Consider the following 23,127-nt stretch of genomic DNA (forward strand, 5'->3'; position numbering starts at 1 on the left):
TGTCTCTGTCTCTGTCTCTGTCTCTCTCTCTCTCTCTCTTTCTCATGAATAAATAAATAAAATATTCTTAAAAAATAACTGAGGGAAGTCAAGGAAGTAAAAGGAGAATGTGTAGAAGCGATGTCCATTTATCTCTCACATTTCACGGAGTGGTGGCAGCATTGAGGGCAGGAAGAAAGACTGGGAGCCCAAGTCGAGTCCTCAATAGATAAGGGGACTTGGGTGAGACCATTGAATGGCAGTAACCTCAAAGGAGGGGCTTTTGTAGGCAAGTGAAGAAGTACTGATCTCAGATCAACAGTTTGGAATTAAAAGGGGAAAACCCTGCCCTTCCCTATTCCTCTGTGCCCAAGAACTAGGGATGGGGAAGAATAAGCAGTGTCTATCAGGATTATCTGAGGCAGTGGTACCCTCATTGGAGAGTAGATCTAAAAGTTGTTTTTCTCCACCCTAGTTGCTTAGTGGAACTACCTGAAGAGCTTTAAAAATTAAGGGTGCTGGGGTCTGCCCCAGACTAACTGAATCTGAATCTCTGGGGATGAGGTTCTCTCTATCTTATATAGAGAATTGTAGGGGAATTGGTAATGGAATAAGCTGCAGCCACTGGGGAAATGCAGAACATTGATTGGGGTAGGGCATAGAGGAGATAACAGATGACTGGGGTGGGAGCTTTTCTTTCTTTAACATATAGTGGGATGGAGAAAGCTGTCAGGATGAGAGACTGTAGGGAGGTTCACTGCCCCCTAGAGCTATAACCAGAACTCATGCACACCCAGAGGGTCCCAAGGCCAAACACTTTGCAGTCTGTGGTCTAGTTGGCAATCTGTGACCTTTGTTCTATGTTCCAGTAAGGTATGGGTGATAACACTTAGAAAGTGGTACTCACTTGGGCTTTTGCTCTCTGCAAACATCAACCCAGACCTGATCAGGCTGAGTCTTATCAAGCCAAGATTCAAGTTAGACTGAATCTTAATATAAACAACCAGTGCTCAACAGAATTTTCTGGTGGGGAGATAGACATTTTAGTATTCCAGAAAAGGAAAAGAAAGACAAAAAAATTCTCATCTAAGCTCTATTCAATCACTAAACATTTACTGAAGTCTAGAGCTCAAAAATGTTGCTTTTTAAAATGCTACTGAATAATAAATGGTGTAGCTGTTAAGAACTTGGGCTCTGTAAATGCAGTTGGGACCTACATTAAAATTCTGGCTGTGACGCCTGCCAGCTGTGTAACCCTGGGCACGTGGTTGAACCTCACTCTCACTTTACTTATCTATAAAGCAATAATAAAATACTAATAAAGTTTACCTAATGAGATTGTGGTGGAGATGAAATGAGATGACCCTAGAAGGACTTTTTGCACATGGGGCATGTTCCATAAATGATAATCATTAAGTGTGTGGACATAAGCCAGGTGCTAGGGAATATAAGAATGACTAAGATACAGTCTCTGCTGTCAGGTATCTCAAGTTTTAGCTAGAGAGACAGGTATGTAAGGAAGAAATAACAATCTAGTGTTGATACATGCGAAGATCAGAGTATGTACCAGACAGTTCTATCAGAGCATGAAGAGAAGGGCATTTAACCTTGTCTGCAGAGGGAAGACAGGACAAGACTTGTAAAAGAAGAGGAAGCCCAAGAATGAGTCTTCAAGAATAAGGACTGATGGGAGTTACCCACCCAAAGTGTGGGATGAAGGATCTTGGTAAGAGGTAAGACTTGCCTGGCCTTGGCTTAGCATTAAAGTCTTGGCAGTAAGAGAAAATCCAGCAGTTTAGAAAGCATGACATGGGTATGGGACAGTGGGGGCTATGGCAAGAATAGACAATGGAGAGGTAAGCTGGGGGCAAATCATGTAGGTCCTTGGGTAGCATGCTAATGAGTATGAACTTTTACCATATGTAGAATGGGGGGCTGCTTAAGGATCTTTTTTTTAAGATTTTATTTATTTATTCACGAGAGACACAGAGAGAGAGGCAGAGGTACAGGCAGAGGGAGAAGCGGGCTCCATGCAGGGAGCCTGATGTGGGACTCAATCCCGGGACTCCAGGATCACACCCTGGGCCGAAGGCAGGCGCTAAACCGCTGAGCTACCCAGGGACCCCCATATTTAAGGATCTTAATGGCAGCAATGTGGTCAGATTTGTAGACTTCGAAGATTACTCTGGACACAAAGTAATGATAGTAAGGGACAAGATTGGAAGCAATAAGACCAGATGAGCAATACTGGTACCTTAGACTAAAGTAATGGTTTTTGGGATCAAAAGGAAGAAGGTAGATTCAAGATGAGTTTGGGAGATAGAATAGAACTTGGGGACCAATTAAGGTAGAAATGCAGTGGGAGTCAAAGACACTCCCAAATTTATAGCTTGGGCAGTTGGTCCAGTGCTGAATTACCCCATAGCCAGAGTAAATGTGTGCTACAGGCCTCACAAATCAGGGCACCCCCAAAACTGGCCATATTTTTATTTTATATATGAGTTTTTAGAAAGACTTCATCACCAATGGAATACAGGAGCTTTTTGGATTTGCTTACCTTTTTAAGCTGTAGTATTGTTTTTATTTGAATTATATATTGGGGAATGGGATTGTAATCTTCTTGTTGCTCAGGGCCTCCCAAAGAAGAGGTGTGTAAAGCCTGAATCCTTCTCTGATCTGGATGGTTAGTGATATCATTTCACTGAGAATATGTGGACATTGGAAGAAGAGCAAGTTTGGGCTTCCTGACTTTGTTACACTTAGCCCTGAGTGAAGGGAATGGCATGATCAGGCTGGTAAGGGACTGGCAATCAGGTAGCCTTCTAGAGAGATTCCATCCACTCAGCCCAAGTGGAATGGTTATGGCTAAGTCAATGTGCTTCAAACATTCAGCCAATACTAATGGAAAGTAAAGAAAGACTGTTTACTGGCAAGAGAGATCACGAATGCAAGTTGAGCTACAGGTTCTCAACCTGGAGTTTGGGGGAGTTTTGAACCTCTGAAATTATATGCAAAATTGTGTAGATGTGTGCAGTGCAATTTATGAGCAGAAGTTCCACAGGTTTCTTGAGATTTTCAGAGCAGTCTTTGACACCAAGAAAGTCAGGATCACTAGGAGTATATTAAATGTGAAGCGAATAAAGCTTCTCTATTGTTTTTTGTTTTATTTATTTATTTATTTATTCATTCATTTATTTATTTATTTGATAAATTAATTTTTATTGGTGTTCAGTTTACCAACATACAGAATAACACCCAGTGCTCATCCCGTCAAGTGTCCCCCTCAGTGCCCATCACCCATTCACCCCCACCCCTCGCCCTCCTCCCCCTCCACCACCCCTAGTTCATTTCCCAGAGTTAGAAGTCTTTATACTCTGTCTCCCTTTCTGATATTTCCCACACATTTCTTCTCCCTTCCCTTCTATTCCCTTTCACTATTATTCATATTCCCCAAATGAATGAGAACATACACTGTTTGTCCTTCTCTGATTGACTTACTTCACTCAGCATAATACCCTCCAGTTCCATCCACGTTGAAGCAAATGGTGGGTATTTGTCGTTTCTAATGGCTGAGTAATATTCCATTGTATACATAAACCACATCTTCTTTATCCATTCATCTTTCGATGGGCACCGAGGCTCCTTCCACAGGTTGGCTATTGTGGACATGGCTGCTAGAAACATCGGGGTGCAGGTGTCCCGGCGTTTCATTGCATCTGAATCTTTGGGGTAAGAAGAATGTGTATTCAGTTGAGTTTGGATGTAAACTTCTGTAGATATCTCTGAAATCCATCTGGTCCAGTGTATCATTTAAAGCTCTCGTTTCTTTGGAGATGTTGTGCTTAGAAGACCTGTCGAGGGTAGAAAGAGCTAGATTGAAGTCACCAAGTATAAGTGTATTATTATCTAAGTATTTCTTCACTTTGGTTAATAATTCGTTTAAGTATTTGGCAGCTCCCACATTCGGGGCATATATATTGAGGATTGTTAAGTCCTCTTGCTGGATAGATCCTTTAAGTATGATATAGTGTCCCTCTTCATCTCTCACTACTGTCTTCGGGGTAAATTTTAGTTTATCTGATATAAGGATGGCTACCCCTGCTTTCTTTTGAGAACCATTTGAATGGTAAATGGTTCTCCAACCTTTTATTTTCAGGTTGTAGGTGTCCTTCTGTCTAAAATGAGTCTCTTGTAGACAGCAAATAGATGGGTCCTGCTTTTTTATCCAGTCTGAAACCCTGTGCCTTTTGATGGGGTCATTAAGCCCGTTCACGTTCAGAGTTACTATTGACAGATATGAGTTTAGTGTCATCATGATATCTATTCAGTCCTTGTTTTTGTGGATTGTTCCACTGAACTTCTTCTTAAAGGGGAATTTTAAGAGTCCCCCTTAAAATTTCTTGCAGAACTGGTTTGGAGGTCACATATTCTTTCAGTTCCTGCCTGTCTTGGAAGCTCTTTATCTCTCCTTCCATTTTGAATGAGAGCCTTGCTGGATAAAGTATTCTTGGTTGCATGTTCTTCTCATTTAGGTCCCTGAATATATCCTGCCAGCCCTTTCTGGCCTGCCATGTCTCTGTGGAGAGGTCTGCTGTTACCCTAATATTCCTCCCCATGAAAGTCAGGGACTTCTTGTCTCTTGCTGCTTTAAGGATCTTCTCTTTATCTTTGGAATTTGCAAGCTTCACTATTAGATGTCGAGGTGTTGAACGGTTTTTATTGATTTTAGGGGGGGATCTCTCTATTTCCTGGATCTGAATGCCTGTTTCCCTTCCCAGATTGGGAACGTTTTCAGCTAGGATTTGTTCAAATACATATTCTGGCCCTCTGTCCCTTTCGGCGCCCTCGGGAACCCCAATTAAACGTAGGTTTTTCTTCCTTAGGCTGTCATTTATTTCCCTTAATCTGTCTTCATGGTCTTTTAATTGTCTGTCTCTTTTTTCCTCAGTTTCCCTGTTTGCCATTAACTTGTCTTCTATGTCACTCACTCGTTCTTCCACCTCGTTAACCCTCGTCGTTAGGACTTCTAGTTTGGATTGCATCTCATTTAGTTGATATAATTTTTATTTATTTATGACAGTCACACACACACACACACACACACACACAGAGAGAGAGAGAGAGAGAGAGAGAGAGAGACGCAGAGACACAGGCAGAGGGAGAAGCAGGCTCCATGCACCGGGAGCCCGATGTGGGATTCGATCCCGGGTCTCCAGGATCGCGCCCTGGGCCAAAGGCAGGCGCCAAACCGCTGCGCCACCCAGGGATCCCCGAGAGGACGGTTTCTGATTCTTTCTTCTGAGGTGAGGTTTTCCTTCTAGTCATTTTGCTCAGTGCAGAGTGGCCAAAAACAAGTTATATTGGGAAAAGGAGAGAAAGAGAGAGAAGGAAAGAAAAGAGAAAAAGAAAAAAGAAAAAGAAGGAAAAAAAGAGAAGAAAAAGAGAAAGAAAAAGAAAGAAAGGTGAAAAAAGAGGGGGGGTGGGGGAAGCAATCAGAAATCAAAAAGAAAAGAAAAAAGAAAAAAAACCACGGGGGAGTATCTTCTGATTCTGTAGATTTTAAGTCCCTTGACTTCCCCTGGAACTGGTCCGTCCAGCTGGTCTTCTGGGGGAGGGGCCTGCTGTGCTGATTTTCAGGTGTTAGCACTTGGGGAAGCTGCTCTGCCCCTGCCTGCTGCCGGGCTCAGCGGGGGTTGTTTACCCCGTGGGGCCCCAGGAGGAACAGCCGCAGTTGCTATGGCAACTCTGGAAGCCTGGATTCAGCCTCCGCAGGAACTACGGGGCTCGGGGCTCTCGGCTCTCCGTCCGCAGGGCCTGGAGGCTCCGGGGCGGGGCCGCTGATCTGCTCAGCTCGGGGCAGGAGCGTCCTCGCTGTCCTGGGCCCTCCCGGCCTCTGCCTGTCCCGGGGGAGGCCGGATCCTTGGCTGTGTCCCGGTGCCCTGTGCTCCGGGGCCTGCGCTGTGGGATTCGCGCTCCCGCCCCGCAGCCCCCTCCGCAGAGCCGCCGCCCGAGCCCCTCCGAGCTGCTCTGGTCCCGCCGTGCACGCTGCAGCCCTTAGGGAGCTCGGAGCACTCTCCCGGGGCGCAGGTGCCTGTTAGTGTCCCAGGGAGCCCGAGGGCATCCCCGCCCTCCTGGGTCCTGCTCCAACTCCCTGCGAGCCCCTTTCCGCCCGCCCGGGAAGGTTGGTGCAGCTCCTGCTCCTCCGGGACGGGGCTCTCCTGTCCTGGGGACACTCGCCCCGGCCTCAGCCCGGCTCCTCGCGGGCCCCTCCCCCTCGGAGGCCTTTTGTTCCTTTATTTCTTTTTCCCCGTCTTCCTACCTTGATAGAAGCGCGGACTCTTCTCACTGTAGCTTTCCAGCTATTCTCTCTTTAAATCTCAGGCCGAATTCGTAGATTTTCAGGATGATTTGAAGGTTATCTAGGTAATTTTTTGGGGACAGGTGACTTGGGGACCCTACTCTTCCGCCATCTTGACCCTCCTCCCCGAATAAAGCTTCTCTAGAGCTCCTGACTGGCCTGGGGCTCTTCCAGGGCCCTCAAAAGGACCTTAGCCATCTTGCATTGTTTTTCCTTAAAGGGAGCATTCACCTCTCAAATTGTATAAAGTGTTTGATCCCACAGTACCTGTATCTACCCCTGCCAACCACAGATTAGTGAATTACCCAGCATGCCTTGGTATCTGGGAGTGGATGCGCTCCAAGAGTAACGAGCATGAGGAAAGGATTATTAAAAGTCAAAGACTGCATTAATAAAGGCAAAGGAGAAGCAAATGCCAATCAAATAAAGAACAGTCACCAAAGGAGGAGGAGATCACATTGTGAAGGAAGTAAAAAGAGAGGTAGCCAACGTCATCCAACATGGATGGGAGAGCAGGGGAGAGGAAAAACAAGGATACGCACGGTTCCAGGAGTAGCTAGGATACCTGCATGGTGGTCACCCAATATATGAGTGATAGATTATTATCTCTCATTCTGTCCAGGGAAGGGAGATGGCGGGGGTGGGGGAGGAAACTTTGGAAAATGATTGTTAAAGTTTCGTTGTTTAGCAGAAAAATAATCATTTTTATATTTTGTGCAAAACATTCTACATTTTCAGATCATTTAAATGAGCACTACATACTGTCAGTGTGAATGTAGGGCCTCGAAAAGCATTTTGCGGTTTTGTTTTTGTTTTTTGAGCTTGGTTATAAAAGCAATCTCCTGTGTTAAAATGTGTGAATAGTTTGATAATTTGTACACATAATCAAGAGCATCTCAGCTGGACTTTGTGTTGGCTCTGTATAGAACATGAACAAATGTCAAGGGATAGAAAATTACTTTGGATATTTAAAAGAGAAGAAATATATAGTCTGTTTTGTAACAATTTTCTGTAAATAAAATAATTTATACTATTTATAAGAAAAGGTTGTGCTTTGCTTTATGAGAAATTAGTTTGTGGAACAAACATGTTACTAAATGGGCAATAAAATTAGGTCTTCTCAATAAAAAAAAAAAAACAGCGGAGGGAGTAGTACAAACAAAAAACTCTGCACTTCCCTATTCAGTTAGGATGATACTCAGTAAAGTAGGTTTACTGTAATAATCGCATCTATGTGGAAGTGAAGTTGAATGGCACACATGTACTTTTCAAAATGAATCCTAATGTGTTCCATGGCCAGGCAGAGGCCCTGAGTGACCTTTGTCTCCTCTTCCACCCCCAACCCCACTTCTGAATCTTTCTTTCCTAATCCTGTATCCTAATATTCTTACTCCTTGAACATCCATATTTCTGCCCCATCTCTCTGTCTTCTGGCTGGAAATAGGGAGCAGTGAGAGAGGATAGAAGGAGAAAAGAAGTCATAAGAGTGACATTTGAATGTGAAAGGTTTTGAATTAAAATTTATCCTGGATAACCCACAAAACCAGTAATTCATATATGGTTCATTGAATGCTGTCCAAAATTCAGGCCAAGAAAACATCCATTTGAACCAGCATGTTCTAAATTGGCCGCCCCGGCAATTCTGAGGTTGACTGGTTTCATTTGGGCAAATCATGCTGACTTTCCCATTATTAGGAGACTGAGTGTTATTATTATTGTCTTTGGAGTGTGAAATGTACCCTGATCAGTGATACGTGCTCTGATCTGCTTCTATGTCTATTATGGAACCTACTTGATGCCATTTTACATTTCCACGGTAACTTTCTCCTGGAATCTGTTCCAAGATAGACTAATTTCATTACTGTTCCCAACTTAACTTCTCCAGTGATAATATCTTTCAAGGCTTTTGACATATTAACTATAGATGTGTTTATTCATAATTGTGTCACTATGAAAAATCTGCTACTTGAGGACAATGGTTTTCAATGGCTAATATGACAAAAATATATTAGAGACACGGAAAAATAGCTACTAAATGGAATGACTAAGCCAAGGCATTGATTTGAGGTTACTGAGAACTAAATAAAATTAATTCAATAAAAAGCAGCAATTTGTATTTTTTTTGCTAGCAAAGGAAATGATTAAAAACATTTTTAATGATAAAGAAAGATGTGTAACATTATTGGCTAGCAATAGTATTCTCACTGAAAGAAGACCAAGAGTCTATTAAGATATGCTTCATAATGTACACATGTAAATTAAATAAGTTCTAGCTGCTTGATATTTCAGTATGGTTAATGTGGAAACAATTCATAACACTTTTATACATAGCTTAAGCACTTTTCTATTTTTTCATTCTAATAGTAAGCCTTAGCTTGACTTGAGCATAATGAATTTCTTCTTTAATAAGTCCTATTTGATCCAACAAAGCCAATTAAACACAATACACTTACGTACCCATTGGTTACGTTATTAGACTGGTAAAGGACAAATCCGTGTGACCACAAATTTTGTTTGAACCAAATTTTGGAAATGTATAAATTATTTGGATGTAACAGTTTTGTCGAACTCTCAGCTACTTCTGCAAGATGAAATTATAATTTGTGGAGCTAAATACTGTTAAGCTTGTGTTTGAATCAATTATCATTCAAACTTTGTAATTGTTTCGATGAACCTAATTGTACAACTTAGCGAAGATAAAATTATATGCCCAATAAATACATGTCAACATTTTGCCTTTAGCCAATAAGAAGAAGGAGAAAGAACGCCCAGAGATCTCTCTTCCTTCAGACTTTGAACATACGATTCATGTGGGGTTTGACGCAGTCACCGGGGAGTTCACTGTAAGTAAGCTCCTTATTGTGTTTTGCAAGCCATGAAAAAATTCCTTTGTGAAAACAGGTTTCAAGAAATCATGTCCATGTCCCAGAATGTCAGGCTTGATGCTTTGGATGATTTCAAGGAAGATGGACTATGCCTAGTCAATCACAGGAAAAGTACTGACAAAATTATTTTGTCCATCATAAAAATGTCTGATCATTGTTAGTCTTCAACCTGATGTTGAAAATGTGAATTTTCCATGGCACAGGAGAGGTAGTCCTAGTAGACTGTTGAGCCTCTTTATTGTTTGAAGTGAAATCAGAGAATCATTGACTCGACTTGGCCAGTGAAGACAGTCCATCTGAATAATTCAGCCTTTACATTGGAACCTGGATTACTCAGATCAGCTAACCACTCTAACCAAAATTCTGTAAAATTGATTTGCTCTTCCCTTTGATTTCAAGAATGTAGCTTATTTTCAGGCTTATTAACAGGTGTATTTTATAGGCCTTCAAAACAACAAACCCCATGTTTCAGGAAGAATATTTATGGATAGTCATGTGTGCGTTAGTGGTTATGTGCTTACATATATACAATCCAATAAGAATTCTCCAGAAAGACCATAGCTATAGAGTCAGCCTTTCTTTGGATATTTGTAGTGCTCAAATAGTGCAAGATCTCAGTCATTTTGTGTTTTTTTTTTTTTTTAAGATCTGGCATCTTTGTTTTTAGATGGATGAAGGAAAAGATGTGGCTAGAAATATGTCCCCAGGAGGATCAACTACCTTTTTCCATACTAGTAAGGATCTCAATAAAAATGTACATTCTGAGATAATGAGTAATTTTTAATGCATTCAGGAAAAAAACTTCTATAATATCACCACCGATTCTTGGGTTCTTGGTGTAAGAGATACTTTTAGATGTTAAATAATTAAATTTTCTGTCTCCTAACTTGACAATTAGTAAGTAAACTCCTATGATTCAGTGAACCAAATGGGGGCAAGGGACAAATCAACTGGATTTGAAGAAGCAAACCATGTCTCTGAATTGACAGCCAAGATACCCCCTTTTTTTTCAATTCTGGAAGTACGCAATATGAGAATAAAATCACAATTGAGTAAACATCTTGGCCTTGTAAAGTGATGTGAGCTGGTTATTTCTGTACTCTCAGTAGCAAGCAGAAGAGAATGTAAAGAAGTACTAACATTGATAAAGTTGAGACACTGGTAAGATTTAACAAATTTCATCACTGGAGTCAAAGACTTTATTCAAATGGCCTTGAGTACTGTCACCACTACCATTACACCATCACCACCAACATAAATAAATAAATAAATAAATAAATAAATAAATAAATAAATAAATAAAGGTTTTTATAATCTGAACAAAGATATTATGACTTTTTTGACACTTGAAACAGTAAGAGCACTTAAAATTTATAAATTTTGTCCAATTAACTCTTCCCTGTTTTAAGAACATTATGTTTCCAGTTTTGACATTCTTTATTTTCTATGTGTCTTTCCTCTGTTTTAACTTATATTTTATTGCTGTCATACCATTTTTCCCTTCCTTTTTGTGGTCTGACGTGAAAGTTTTCTCCTCCACTATTCTCGTGTGACATTCTGGTTCCTTTCCAATTTTTTTCTTTTTTCCACTCTTTCCAACTTGCTTGACATCTCATAATCTAATCTATCTTTAGCTCTTGCTTTGTTCTTTTTGGGTTCTGAATGGAAATGAAAAAAAGTGAATCACCATCATCTTGCTGACTGCATTTTCACTTTGCCGTTGTTTAGAACCCAAAGAACCAACCAGAAGGGTGGGATATGTGATGGACACTCTTTCCAATTGTGAACAACAGTTTGATGCAACTAAACCCAAATCCATCCAAAACCTGTGCTCCCCCTCCTCCCTGACACCCAATTTAAAATAAAGCAGCTGTTTGGAGACAGGCAGTTGTTAGAAATCCTTTGAATATACAGACAGACATAGGCTAAATTTGGAAATCTGATGCACTTATTGCCCTCATGATGGTCTTTTGAAACTACTTGTCCAAAAAAAAAAAAAAAGAAGAAGAAGCTACTTGTCCGTACATTATATTTAAAGATGCCACATTCTAATTCTGCCCTTTTTAACTCTTTTCACCTATGGTTTACACTTACAGACTTTTAAAAATGCCAAATGGTAATAAGCTTTTAAAATCATGTTGTTGGTAGCATTTAAAATCGGGTTCTATTTGCCACGGTACCACTAATGTATCGTGTGTGTGCACAGAGGGGGAGGGATGTATTACTATATTTGATTATTGCTGTTGCTTAGGTTGCATTTTGAGCAATTTGTTGAACTGTCCTGTTCAGTTGTCTTCCAAGGGCCTGTCATTGTGAATATTTGGACGCCGATTTGGTGTGCCGCTTGGTGATTGTCCTATGGCTAGTTGGCCCATATGACCTTGTATGCTTGGGTATGCACTTGGGCCCTGAGATTCAAAGTAGGTTGGGAGGTGAGATTTGGGGTACTAAAGTATTAAAAGTCCTTACCCTTTATATTGCCATTTTTGTCCTAAATACTTCAGAACTCCCCCTTCCAGACCTCTAGACCTGTGACGGTCGCTTCAAGTCAATCAGAGGGAAAAATGGTATGAGTGATATAAATGATCATTTCTCATGATAAGATAAATGCTTGGCCTGTTGTATCATGCTGCCATTCTCCTGGGCTACACCGGACAATCCCCAGCTTGTTGTACATCTGGTTGTTTTTGTACATGTGGTCAGGCATTGATATGTGCTCCTGCTTCTGATGCTCATACTTCTAGGTCTCCATTAGCTGTCTTAACTTTTGGGATTTGTACCTCAATTTGGAGCAATGAGATGGCTTTCTGATTAAGTGCCTCTGTGGCACACATTCAAATTTAAGCGTCAGGTCTTATTGATGGACTAGTTTATCTCAACTTATCAAAGAAAAAAGAGACTATGTCAGCAGTGTAGTCATGTGGTAAGTATAGTTGTCTGAAGGATCTTCTGCAATTGACAGCATGTCTTCCTGCTGTCTAGTGATCACAAGACATTTATGTATCACAAAAGTTTAGAAGTGCCATGAGAATGTATAACTGCAAATATTCTAATAATTACGGTAATGATCATGCCAGTGATGTCTGCTCTAGTGGTTATGTGCAACGCATACCTGGTTTTGTAACACTTAATAACTCCTTTGGCCATTACAGTATTAACCAAATGCTATTGATTGCACTTAGAATCAGAACTGGGATCATGCATGGGCTCCTGAGTTCAAATATGTGGCTTAAGGCTTTAGCATCAAATTGCGTGATTAATGCATGTCAAAGTGTCATTTCACTGTGCTTGGAGTGACCCCAAATGCCAGGAAATCAAAGACCTATATCCCAAATCAAACCAGTTGGGTTGAAGCATGTCTCTGTAGCTTTGGAGACAGTATCTTTCTTTAGACAAAGCTGCTATCTTATATCCGATCTTATTTTGTGGGAAGTGCGACTTTAGAACTGCAGCATTAAAATGGAAATTGTTCATATATGGCTTGAAATGAAATGGTTTCCCTTTCCCTGGCCTAAAGAAACTTTTTAAAGGTAGAGTCTGGCTGCGTGGGAAATCCTTAATAATCTAATTTTCCCTAGACCAGTCACGACTTTAGGTGCAACATGCGGAAGAGTCGCATCAATGAGAATGAAGTTAAATTTAGCATCAGCATGTTGCCATCCTGTCCATTTTAGCCACACAGACACTTCCACTGTGAAACCGGAAATGGTTCACCAGAATTGGGAATTGAAATTTGTAAGTTCATCACATGGCCATTGGCTACTTGTGATTACCCAGTCGTAAATACAGACTTACAAATTATTGTCCAAGCTTTTCATGATGCCATCCTTCTTTCCTCCAAAGTCATGTTTCTGCCTTCTGGTAATTTCTCCGGTCACTCACTTAACAGTAATTCTTATTATTGTGTATTTCTGGAGGAAGCATCTGGCCCAAAGTGGAAATTATGCGTCCAAACATTAGAAAGTTGTCTTTTTTCTGTTTTCTTAAATCCGTTGTCCTGTATCCTGTCCTGCCCCCACCCCGCGTTAGTTAAAACCTTTCTATTTTCATAACTGCCCCACTTTAGAAGGGATTAACCCCCCTCCCCATTCAGACCCATTGGTTTCATCTCCTCCCACCTTCTAAGTTGTCCCACATTCTGTTTTAACTTTCTTTTCTTTCTTTATTTACGTCCATTACAGCCAGATCTCTATGGCTCACAGATGTGCCCAGGGAAGCTCCCAGAGGTGCGTCACAGGCCCAAAAGAAGCTTGCATCAAAGTGCTTCTTTGAGATGTCATAGCACTGCAGCAGCAGGTTCATGTGTGTGCAGTAGAATTGTTGCTTGGCTTATCTCACCTTTTTGTTGTCATTCCCAAACTCTGGAGGCCCACGTCACACATTGTCTTGCCGAGACTTCATAGGACCAGGCCACATAAATTGTGTCTAGATGCACTTAGGAATGGGATGTCTGTTTCTCACTCCAAGTTGCTCTTGGAGGGTGTACAATTACAAAATGGGGACATCCGTAGGCTGAGCACGTAGGGAAAGAATGCTAAATGCTCAATGTGAAACTTAACCTTCTGGTGGAATTTGTGCAATTGTCCTTGGTCAGATTTCCAAATACTCCCTCCTCTCTGCTCTAAATGCTTTGGATTATTGCCAATTCTCACCAGGCTTCGGCATGGTCGTCATAGTCCCCAGGTTCTATGTGGCCAATGAACAAAGAGGGGATGGAGGGAGGAGAGGAGAGACTATTTAGCATCTCCGTGTTGGTGGCTCCTCCACTATTCTATTTTGGTCTCTTCTCAGTCCCCCTCTGTGTTAAAGCCCTTGACACCCTACCCCCACCCCGCCAAATTGCATTTTATAATCACAAAGTGTAAACTGACCATGGGTGAGACTTTTCTTTTATTCGGAATGATCCCCCAATTAATAACATGCCCAGAAACAGCTTCTGTTATTCCAGTCATATAAAATCCATTGATCTGCACTATACTACACTGTGCACAAATTTAGAGAAGTCTTGCTATGTCTGCCCTGAGTCGCCAGAAAAAATAAGCTAAGCCGTAAACATCATTTCATGGATGAGCAGAATTAATATGAAGGTGATTTTCATGCGCTTTTTTTTTCTATCACGGTCATACTCCCACCCACCCTTTTTAAGTTGGATCCTAGTTTTACCTATGTGTTTTAATTAGAAAAGAGAATGATTGCATTATTAAGTTACTAACTTTAAATCTAGAGTGTCACTTCAGTTTCCCAAGTGTAATCCTACAGGTAGCATGGGCTTCTTGGTGAAGAACTTTACTGGAACATAAAAATGCAGCTGCTGAATGTTCTGAGCTCCATTCTTTCCCTTTGGTTGTCCACAGGGGATCCCTGAGCAGTGGGCACGGTTACTCCAAACCTCCAACATAACAAAACTGGAACAGAAGAAGAACCCACAAGCTGTTCTCGATGTTCTCAAATTCTATGATTCCAAAGAAACAGTCAACAACCAGAAATACATGAGCTTTACATCAGGAGGTAAGAGTAAATCCAAAGTATCAAAGAGAGAAGTAATTCGAATCTCAGGACCTCGGGATTAGAACAGAATGCCTGTAGGGCATCTGAAGTCCGTTCTACTTCCTTTTTTTTTCCTTCAAGATTTTATTTATTTATCCATGAGAGATACAGAGAGAGACACACACACACACACACACACACAGAGAGAGAGAGAGAGAGAGAGAGAGAGAGACAGAGGCAGAAGGAGAAGCAGGCTCCATGCAGGGAGCCCAACGTGGGACTCGACCCCGGGTCTTCAGGATCACACCCTGGGCTGAACGCAGTGCTAAACTGCTGAGCCACCAGGGCTGCCCTCAGTTCTACTTCCTTCCCCAAATGACATCAACATCAGTAAATTGAAAGATGTGCTGGAAGTTGAAGTTGACATTAGGAGGTTTACTACTTGGGTGTTTTTAGAACTCAAGGAGGGGGATTGCTCAGTGAAGCAGTGGTTGTCAGTTTCAATCACGATTGTTCTGTCTTTGCACTGGAATGAAGAAGACAGTCACTTAGAATCAGGCCTTGTGAAGTGACCATGAAATAAGAGGTGTATGAATCAAAACATGGTCTCCTGAAGTGTATTTTATCCTTTTGATTCATTGACTTATACTGTGATGATACAGCACACATTTTGTGGTTGCCATTTTGATCCAACCTCAAAATCAAGCTTAAAAAAAGAAATTATGTCTGGCTATTTATAAGAAATTAAAATTTCTGTGTTCTGGCAAAATCTTGACTTCATTTACTAGCATGTAGGCCCAGCCCTTGTTTGAAGCTTGAACATTCACATTTGCCATGTAAGCAACTGAAAAATATATGCCAAACATTTTTGCATTTTGAGAAAGATGATCCGGGTTGCCTTTCTAGAACAACTTATTATTTAACATCTAAAAAAAGAAGAGAATCCTATCATTAGTGCCCCAGCTGTAAAGTGCCCCTATCTCTCAGCATTGGTTTTAATATAGGGTAGGCTTGAAATATCTTCAGGAATAGTGCAAGGACTTACTTAGAAGGGGAGGAGTGTCTCATTTGGTTCTAACAAATGTCAAAGCCCAAACTTAAAGTGTATAGTAATTCATGTGCTCCACAGGATGTTTTTGACTGAGATTGCTTTGCTTGACGGCTGTTCTCTAATGGAGAAAACCTAAAAGGAAAAAAAGCCATCAAGGGGAGCTTTTTAGGTATTTCGTCTTCCGTGTGGAGTGAAATGTCTCAGAGATCCTAGTGATACTTCAAACAGTGCTTAATGTGAGGAAGTCTAGAACTGCCCTCCGGGCCCACTGTAGAACCACAGGTGACCAGAACCAAAAATGCATCATTCTAGTGTTTGTCTGTGCTGAGTGAAACTCACCAGACATTCTGTGGATGCTCTAGTGTTGAGACTGAGGAATAGGGTGGGAGGAGCGCAGGGGAGGAGAAAGAGAAAGGAAGAAAGGGACAGTAAAAGGGAGGAAGGAAGAGGAAGGAGGGAGGGAGGAGGAGAGGGAAGGAGGAAGTGAAGTAAGGGAGAAATTCTGGATATGTATAGACTCATACCAATCAGGAGTAGGTAATCTTGGGGTACCTGTGTGGCTCAGTCAGTTAAGCATCCAACCCTTGATTCCGATTCAGGTCACCATCTCAGGGTCCTGGGATAGAGCCCTGCATTGGGCTCTCTGCTCAGTGGGGAGTCTGCTCTAGGATTCTCTCCCGTCCTCCGCTGTCCCTCCCCCTGCTTGCATGCACGTTCATGCACACATGCACTCTCTCAAATAAATTAAATCTGAGTAAGTAATCTCAATATTACACATATAGATGAGATTCGCTGGAGGCCTTTATTAAGGTCTATAAAATGACATGGTGAACCTTGCAAGGATATGAGTTATTTTCAGAACAATGATGTCATTTGTCATAGCATATTGTCATATAGCATCTATTCAATATTGAATAGGAGAATTTCCTTCTGGCCAAATTAATTAATTAATACAAAGTACAAAATAATTAATACAACTTAATTGTTTATTAAGTCTGGTTTCTAAATGAGGCAGACTTCATAAAATAAATGTGACATCTTTATCTTTTCTTTTCAGATAAAAGCGCACATGGATACATAACCGCCCATCCCTCGGTAAGTGAAAAATTGAAAATGGTTTGGGGTGATCAGTGTTTCTGGCAGTCCAATAGGATACCATCGTACAGATTCAGTTTAGATAGAGAATCTTTTAAAAAACCGTTTTTAAAGGTATAATTTAGATCTATAAAATTCACCCATTTTTAAACGTACAGTTTGATGAGTGTAGGTAAATATATATACCAGTGCTACTGTCACCACAGTCCAGTTTTAGAATACATTTATCACCTCCTAAGATCCTTTATGCCTTCTTACAGTTATTCCCCATCCTACCCCCATCCCCTAGCTCCAGGCTATTACTAATCTGGTAGTATGGATTTGTTTTTCTGGACATTTCATGTAAATGAAATAATATAGTATATGACCTTTTGGGATTGGCTTTTTTTCACTCAGCATAATGCTCTTATGGTTCATCCGAGTTGTGTGTTATCAGTAATTTATCCTTTTTATTGCTAAGTAGTACTCCATGGAATAGATGTGCCACTCTGGTTAACAATTTACCCATGGAAGGCTCTCCGGACCATTGGCAGTTTTTGGCTATTGTAAATAATTTACTATGAACATGCATGTATAAATCTTTATGTAAATAAATGTTTCTATTTCTTTTACACAAAGAATCTTGAAAATAATAATCATAATGATAGTGGCTTCTCTCTACTCAACACTTACAATGTGCCAGGCACTGATATAATAACAGTGTGCATTCACTTAACCTTTCTTGCCACCAGATTAGGTAAGTCTTAATCATTGTCTCCATTTTAAAGATGAATTTCAGAGAGGTAAAATAATTCATCTGAGGTCATATCACTGTACCTTTGAGTGTCACCTGTTCTGATAAACAGATCCAGTGGGGGAAGTGATTTTGCCCAAACTCATATAGTTTTATCAAGAGCCTAGAAAATAAGTAACTGAGTTCAAAGTTCTTAGAAGTGATAGAGTATCTGCAAGAATATCCATACACATAAGACAAAAAATTATCTTAGACAAGGCTAACCTTTGTGTGATTTTATTGTGAAATAATTAGCATCAGTGAGAGTTTCCTAACTGTTGATTTGAAGAGTCATGGATAACAACCTTTTATAGAGGACAGATGCTGGCCTGCTTAATGTCACCCTGGGTGACAAGTGTAATAGTAGTAGATCATTAATGGTAAAGAGTAAAGGCCATGAAATTGTGGGGAAGTTCCTCAAAAATTAAAAATAGAATTACCATGGGATCCAGCAATCCCACTTCTGGATTTATACCCAAAAGAATTGACAATAGGTTCTCTCTTTTTTTTAAAGATTTTATTTTTTCATGAGAGACAGAGAGTGAGAGGCAGAGGCAGAGGGAGAAGTAGCAGGCTCCCCGAGAAGCAGGGAGCCTGATGTAGGACTTGATCCCAGGACCCTGGGATCACGAGCTGAGCTGAAGGCAGACACTTAACTGACTGAGCCACCCAAGTGCCCTGACAGCAGGTTTTCAAACATATTTTCATACACTCATGTTCATAGCAGCATTATTCACAGTATACAAAAGGTAGAAGGAACCCATGTGGCCATCAACAGATGAATGGATAAATAAATGTGGTATATTCATACCATGGAATATCATTTTTTTATGGAATATCATTTAGCCTTAAAAAGGAAGGACATTCTGGGGCACCCAGGTTGCTCAGTTGGTTGGGTGTCCAACTCTTGATCTCAGCTCAGGTCTTTTTTTTTTTTAATTTTTATTCATTTATGATAGTCACAGAGAGAGAGAGAGAAAGAGGCAGAGACACAGGCAGAGGGAGAAGCAGGCTCCATGCACCAGGAGCCCGATGTGGGATTCGATCCCGGGTCTCCAGGATCGCGCCCTGGGCCAAAGGCAGGCGCCAAACCGCTGCGCCACCCAGGGATCCCTCAGCTCAGGTCTTGATCTCAGTGTCATGAGGTCAAGCTCCATGCTCAGCGTGGAGCCCACCCTTAAAAAAAAAGGAAGGGCATTCTGACACATTGATACATACTATCACATGGATGAACCTTGAGGACATTATACCAAGTGAAATAATCCACTTATTAAAAGACAAATGTATGATTCTATTTATATGATCTACAGAATACTCTGTATACAAAGTTCAATTTTTGCAAGATGGAAAGGGTTCTGGAGATTGGTTGCACAATACTGTGAATATACTTAACACTACTGAACAGTGCATTTAAAAATGGCTAAGGGCAGCCTGGGTGGCTCAGCAGTTTAGCACCACCTTCAGCCCAGGGCCTGATCCTGGAGTCCTGGGATTGAGTCCCACGTCAGGCTCCCTGAATGGAGCCTGCTTCTCCCTCTGCCTGTATCTCTGCTTCTCTCTGTGTGTCTCTAATGACTAAATAAATAAATCTTAAGAAAATAAGAATAAAAATGGCTAAGATGGTAAATTTTATGTCGTGTATATTTTACCACAATTAAACATAAAAATAGGGATGCCTGGGTGGCTTAGTGGTTGAGCATCTGCCTTTGGCTCAAGTCGTGATCCCAGTGTCCTGGGATCGAGTCCCATATCAGGCTCCCCATAGGGAGTCTGCTTCTCTCTCTATGTCTCTCATGAATAAATAAAATCTTTATTAAAAAATAAAAATAAAAAAGTATGAAGGCTCTGTACATAGATGTTTAGTCTTATTGTATGAATTTTTAATGTGATAATGCATAAATATACTTAGTATACCACCAGCACATACTCTATGTTTATTAAATGTAAGCTAAAGCAAAACTGCCAACCTTACATGATCTACACTTACCTTTACTGCCCTTGCTTTAATTAATATCATTATTGTATAATAAATACTAGCTGGGTATTCTGGCAAAGAAATAGTTGGTATTTTTTTAGGTAGGTAGGTCAGTTATTTTAAACACTAATCTGCTAGGATAGTCTTTAGATTGATATTTATTTTTGTCAATAGTTTGTATCTCCTGAAATACTGTCCCTTTCTTTTGAGCTTGCTTCTACTGGTTTTGTTTGTGGAATTTAAACTAAATCTACATAATGATCAAAATATTCCACCAAATCAGAAAACAATGATGTTCTCACTGTTGGGAAATAAAACAACTGGATATTTACTTTTCTCACATATATTTATCAAGTGCCTTCTTACAAACACTAGGAAATCTGGAGCTCATTCTGGTAAGGGAAGAGAAGTGTGTATATAAAAAAACATAATACAATATGGACCATGTTACATACCGTAAAATACATCCATTTGCTTTGAGAACTCAGAGACAAGAGATTACCTTCAGCTGGGGAGGAAAAAGGAAGCAAGCCCTTGTCTCGAAGGGCTTAAGCTCAGTGCCTGGTACAACATGGGTACTTACATGGTACATATTTGTTGAATGTTGAGTTGAAAAAAGCATCATAAGGATGCCTGGGTGACTCAGCTTTTGAGTGTCTACCTTGGGCTCAGGGCATGATCCTTGAGTCCTGGGATTGAGTCCTGCATTGGGCTCCCTGCATGGAGCCTGCTTCTCCCTCTGCCTGTGTCTCTACCTTTCACTCTCTCCCTGTGTCTCTCATGAATAAATAAAATCTTAAAAAAAAAAAAAAGGAAAAGGCTTCATAGAAAAGGTGACATTTGAGCTAGATTGCGAAGGTCAGGTAGGATTTGGATCTGTGAAGATCAGGAAGGTCATTCTAAGCAAAAGGAAAAACATATAAAGGGCACAGTAGTAAGGAGAGCACGAGGACAAAAAGGTGGTTTTGAATGAAGACAGATGCAAGAAAAGGAATCCTAGGAATTAAGCCTTGAGCATTAATTTGGAGCCAAATCAATAGCAGCCCTTAAATGGTATTCTAAGAAATCTGGCCTATTTGCAATGATGTGGTCGGGGCTAGAGTGTGTTATGCTAAGTGAAATGAGTCACTCAGAGAAAGACAAATACCGTATGATCTCATTCCTATGTGGAATTGACGAAACAAAACAGCTGAACATAGGGGAAGGGGGTGGGGAAAGGGAGAGAGGAAAATAAACCATAAGAGAATCTTAAAGGTAGAAAACAAACAGGGTTGATGGAGGGAGGTGGGCAGGGAGTACCAGCTAGAGGGGTGAAGGGTATTAAGGAGGGCATATGTTGTAATGAGCGCTGGGGGTTGTATGGAGGTGATGAATCACTGAATTTTACTCCGAAACCAATATCGCACTGTATGTTAACTAAGTAAAGCTTAAACTATAAATAAATAAATGAATGAAAGAAAGAAAGAAAGAAAGAAAGAAAGAAAGAAAGAAAGAAAGAAAGAAATCTGGCTTTTTCCCGTACACACTGAGAAGCCCTTGGAGTTTTTTGGAACAGGAGAAATAGTCAAATAAAGCATACGCCTTGGGAACAGTTACCTGACAGCAAATGTCCAGAGTGAATTAAGGGTGGAAGGTGAGGCTGGTTTTGATTTGTATTTCCTTGATGGCAAGTGATGTGGAGCATTTTCACACGTGCTTGTTGGCCATGAGTATATCTTCTTTGGTGAAATTTATGTTCATGTCTTCTGCCCATTTCATGATTGGATTGTTTGTTTCCTGGGTGTTGAGTTTAATAAGTTCTTTATAGATCTTGGATACTAGCCCTTTATCTGATTTGTCATTTGCAAATATCTTCTCCCATTCTGTGGGTTGTCCTTTAGTTGACTGTTTCTTTTGCTCTGCAGAAGCTTTTTATCCTGATTAAGTCTCAATAGTTCATTTTTGCTTTTGTTTCCTTTGCCTTCATAGATGTATCTTGAAAGAAGTTGCTGTGGCCAAGTTCAAAATGGGTGTTGCCTGTGTTCTCCTCTAGGATTTTGATGGATTCTTGTCTCACATTTAATTTAGATCTTTCATATGATTTCACTCATACGGGGAATATAAGAAATAGTGAAAGGGAGTTTACGGGAAAGGAGAGAAAATGAGTGGGAAAAATTAGAGAGGGTGACAAAACATGAGAGACTCCTAACTCAGGGAAACGAGCAAAGGGTAGTTTAAGGGGAGGCGGGCGGGGGGGATGGGGTAACTGGGTGATGGGCACTGAGGAGGGCACTTGATGGGATGTATATGTTGGCAAATCGAACTTCAGTTAAAAAAGGGGGGGGAGGAAGGTGAGGCTGGGTGAAGGGAGACCAGTTGGAGGAGTGGCGCAGGCATCCAGGCCCATAGGTAAGGCGGTCCTGAGGGAGATAGTGGCAGTAGGAGTGGAGATAAGGTTCAAATTGCAGAAATGTTTAGGTTATTGATTGGATGTTGGGGTGCTGGAGGAAAGGTCAAGGTCGAACCTGATTGCAGACCTAAAATGGTACGAGGGTGGCCAAAAGGGTGAGGATGCTATCTTTCAGGAGTTACAAAGTTCTGTGAGCAGATGCTGAGTTTTCTATTGGCCAGTTTGGAGTTTGAAGGGCTGGCAGGATTTCCAGGTGTAGTTGTTAACTAAACCGCTTAACTAAGGCTGGGTTTGTATTGATCGAATGAACTGGATTAGACGCTCAAATTTAGATTGGACCTCTTCAGTGGGACTCAGCTACTTAGGAATGGACAATTGAAAGCACCTTGTGCTCTCCTTATGGTTCCAGGGGGAGATTGCACTTGACACTGCTTATGCTTTCTTGCATTAGAAACACTCCTAAGTAGACCTAGCTATCCCATAAGATCTGATTTAATGGGATTGGACTATCCCTAATCGACATAACCTAAACCGATCAGTTTTGGTGTCCTCTAGTGGCCTGGGTGGGAATTAACATAGAAGCAGTTTATTCACTAAATATTTTAAACTAATGACCACATAACTAATATTGAATTCAGCAATACCTCCCATAATCCTGTGACATCTAGTTTACTGCTCACTCATGGTAGTTTCTTTGGTATGAGTGTATTAAACACTAAATACTGTCCAGGGACCTACTCTTCAATTTTAGGCTACTTGTACAGTTGACACAGATTGAGCTTTTGATTTGAAGTATGCATTTATTTTGTTCATCTATATTAGTGGTCCTTTTACTTCAGTATGTGTCAAAATTGCCTGGACAGTGTGCAAGTCAAAATGGAATGGAGCCCTGAAATCTGAATCTTAAGCTCCTTTGAAAAGTGGCCCACAGACCACACTTTGCATTATCTAGAGCCTCCAAGGTCCTTACTTCTAATTCCTTTGACCATTATCAATGAAGCTCAAAGAAAGAAGAGTTTCCTAAGGTAATTCCTCTAGCTAGTATATGCTCTATAGCAGGGTTTAATAACTTATAGTCTGTATGGATGGGCTTCCTACAATCTATGAGCCCTTGAAATTATATGGAAAAGCATATA

General features: G+C 40.8%; 1 protein-coding gene across 11 annotated transcripts in view; it reads left to right on the forward strand.

The window, feature by feature from the left end:
- The window catches only part of PAK3 (p21 (RAC1) activated kinase 3), a 263,749-nt gene that overhangs the window by 177,562 nt on the left and 63,060 nt on the right, over positions 1–23,127 (forward strand). For all 11 annotated transcript variants that reach the window (XM_055337745.1, XM_055337742.1, XM_055337741.1 and 8 more), the window contains 3 exons: positions 9,080–9,180; positions 14,577–14,730; positions 16,818–16,855. In XM_055337745.1, coding sequence (XP_055193720.1) covers positions 9,080–9,180; positions 14,577–14,730; positions 16,818–16,855 — 293 coding nt within the window. The remainder of the gene's footprint in view (positions 1–9,079; positions 9,181–14,576; positions 14,731–16,817; positions 16,856–23,127) is intronic.

This window comes from Nyctereutes procyonoides, unplaced genomic scaffold, assembly GCF_905146905.1.
Source record: "Nyctereutes procyonoides isolate TBG_1078 unplaced genomic scaffold, NYPRO_anot_genome, whole genome shotgun sequence".
Taxonomy (NCBI): Eukaryota; Metazoa; Chordata; class Mammalia; order Carnivora; family Canidae; genus Nyctereutes; species Nyctereutes procyonoides.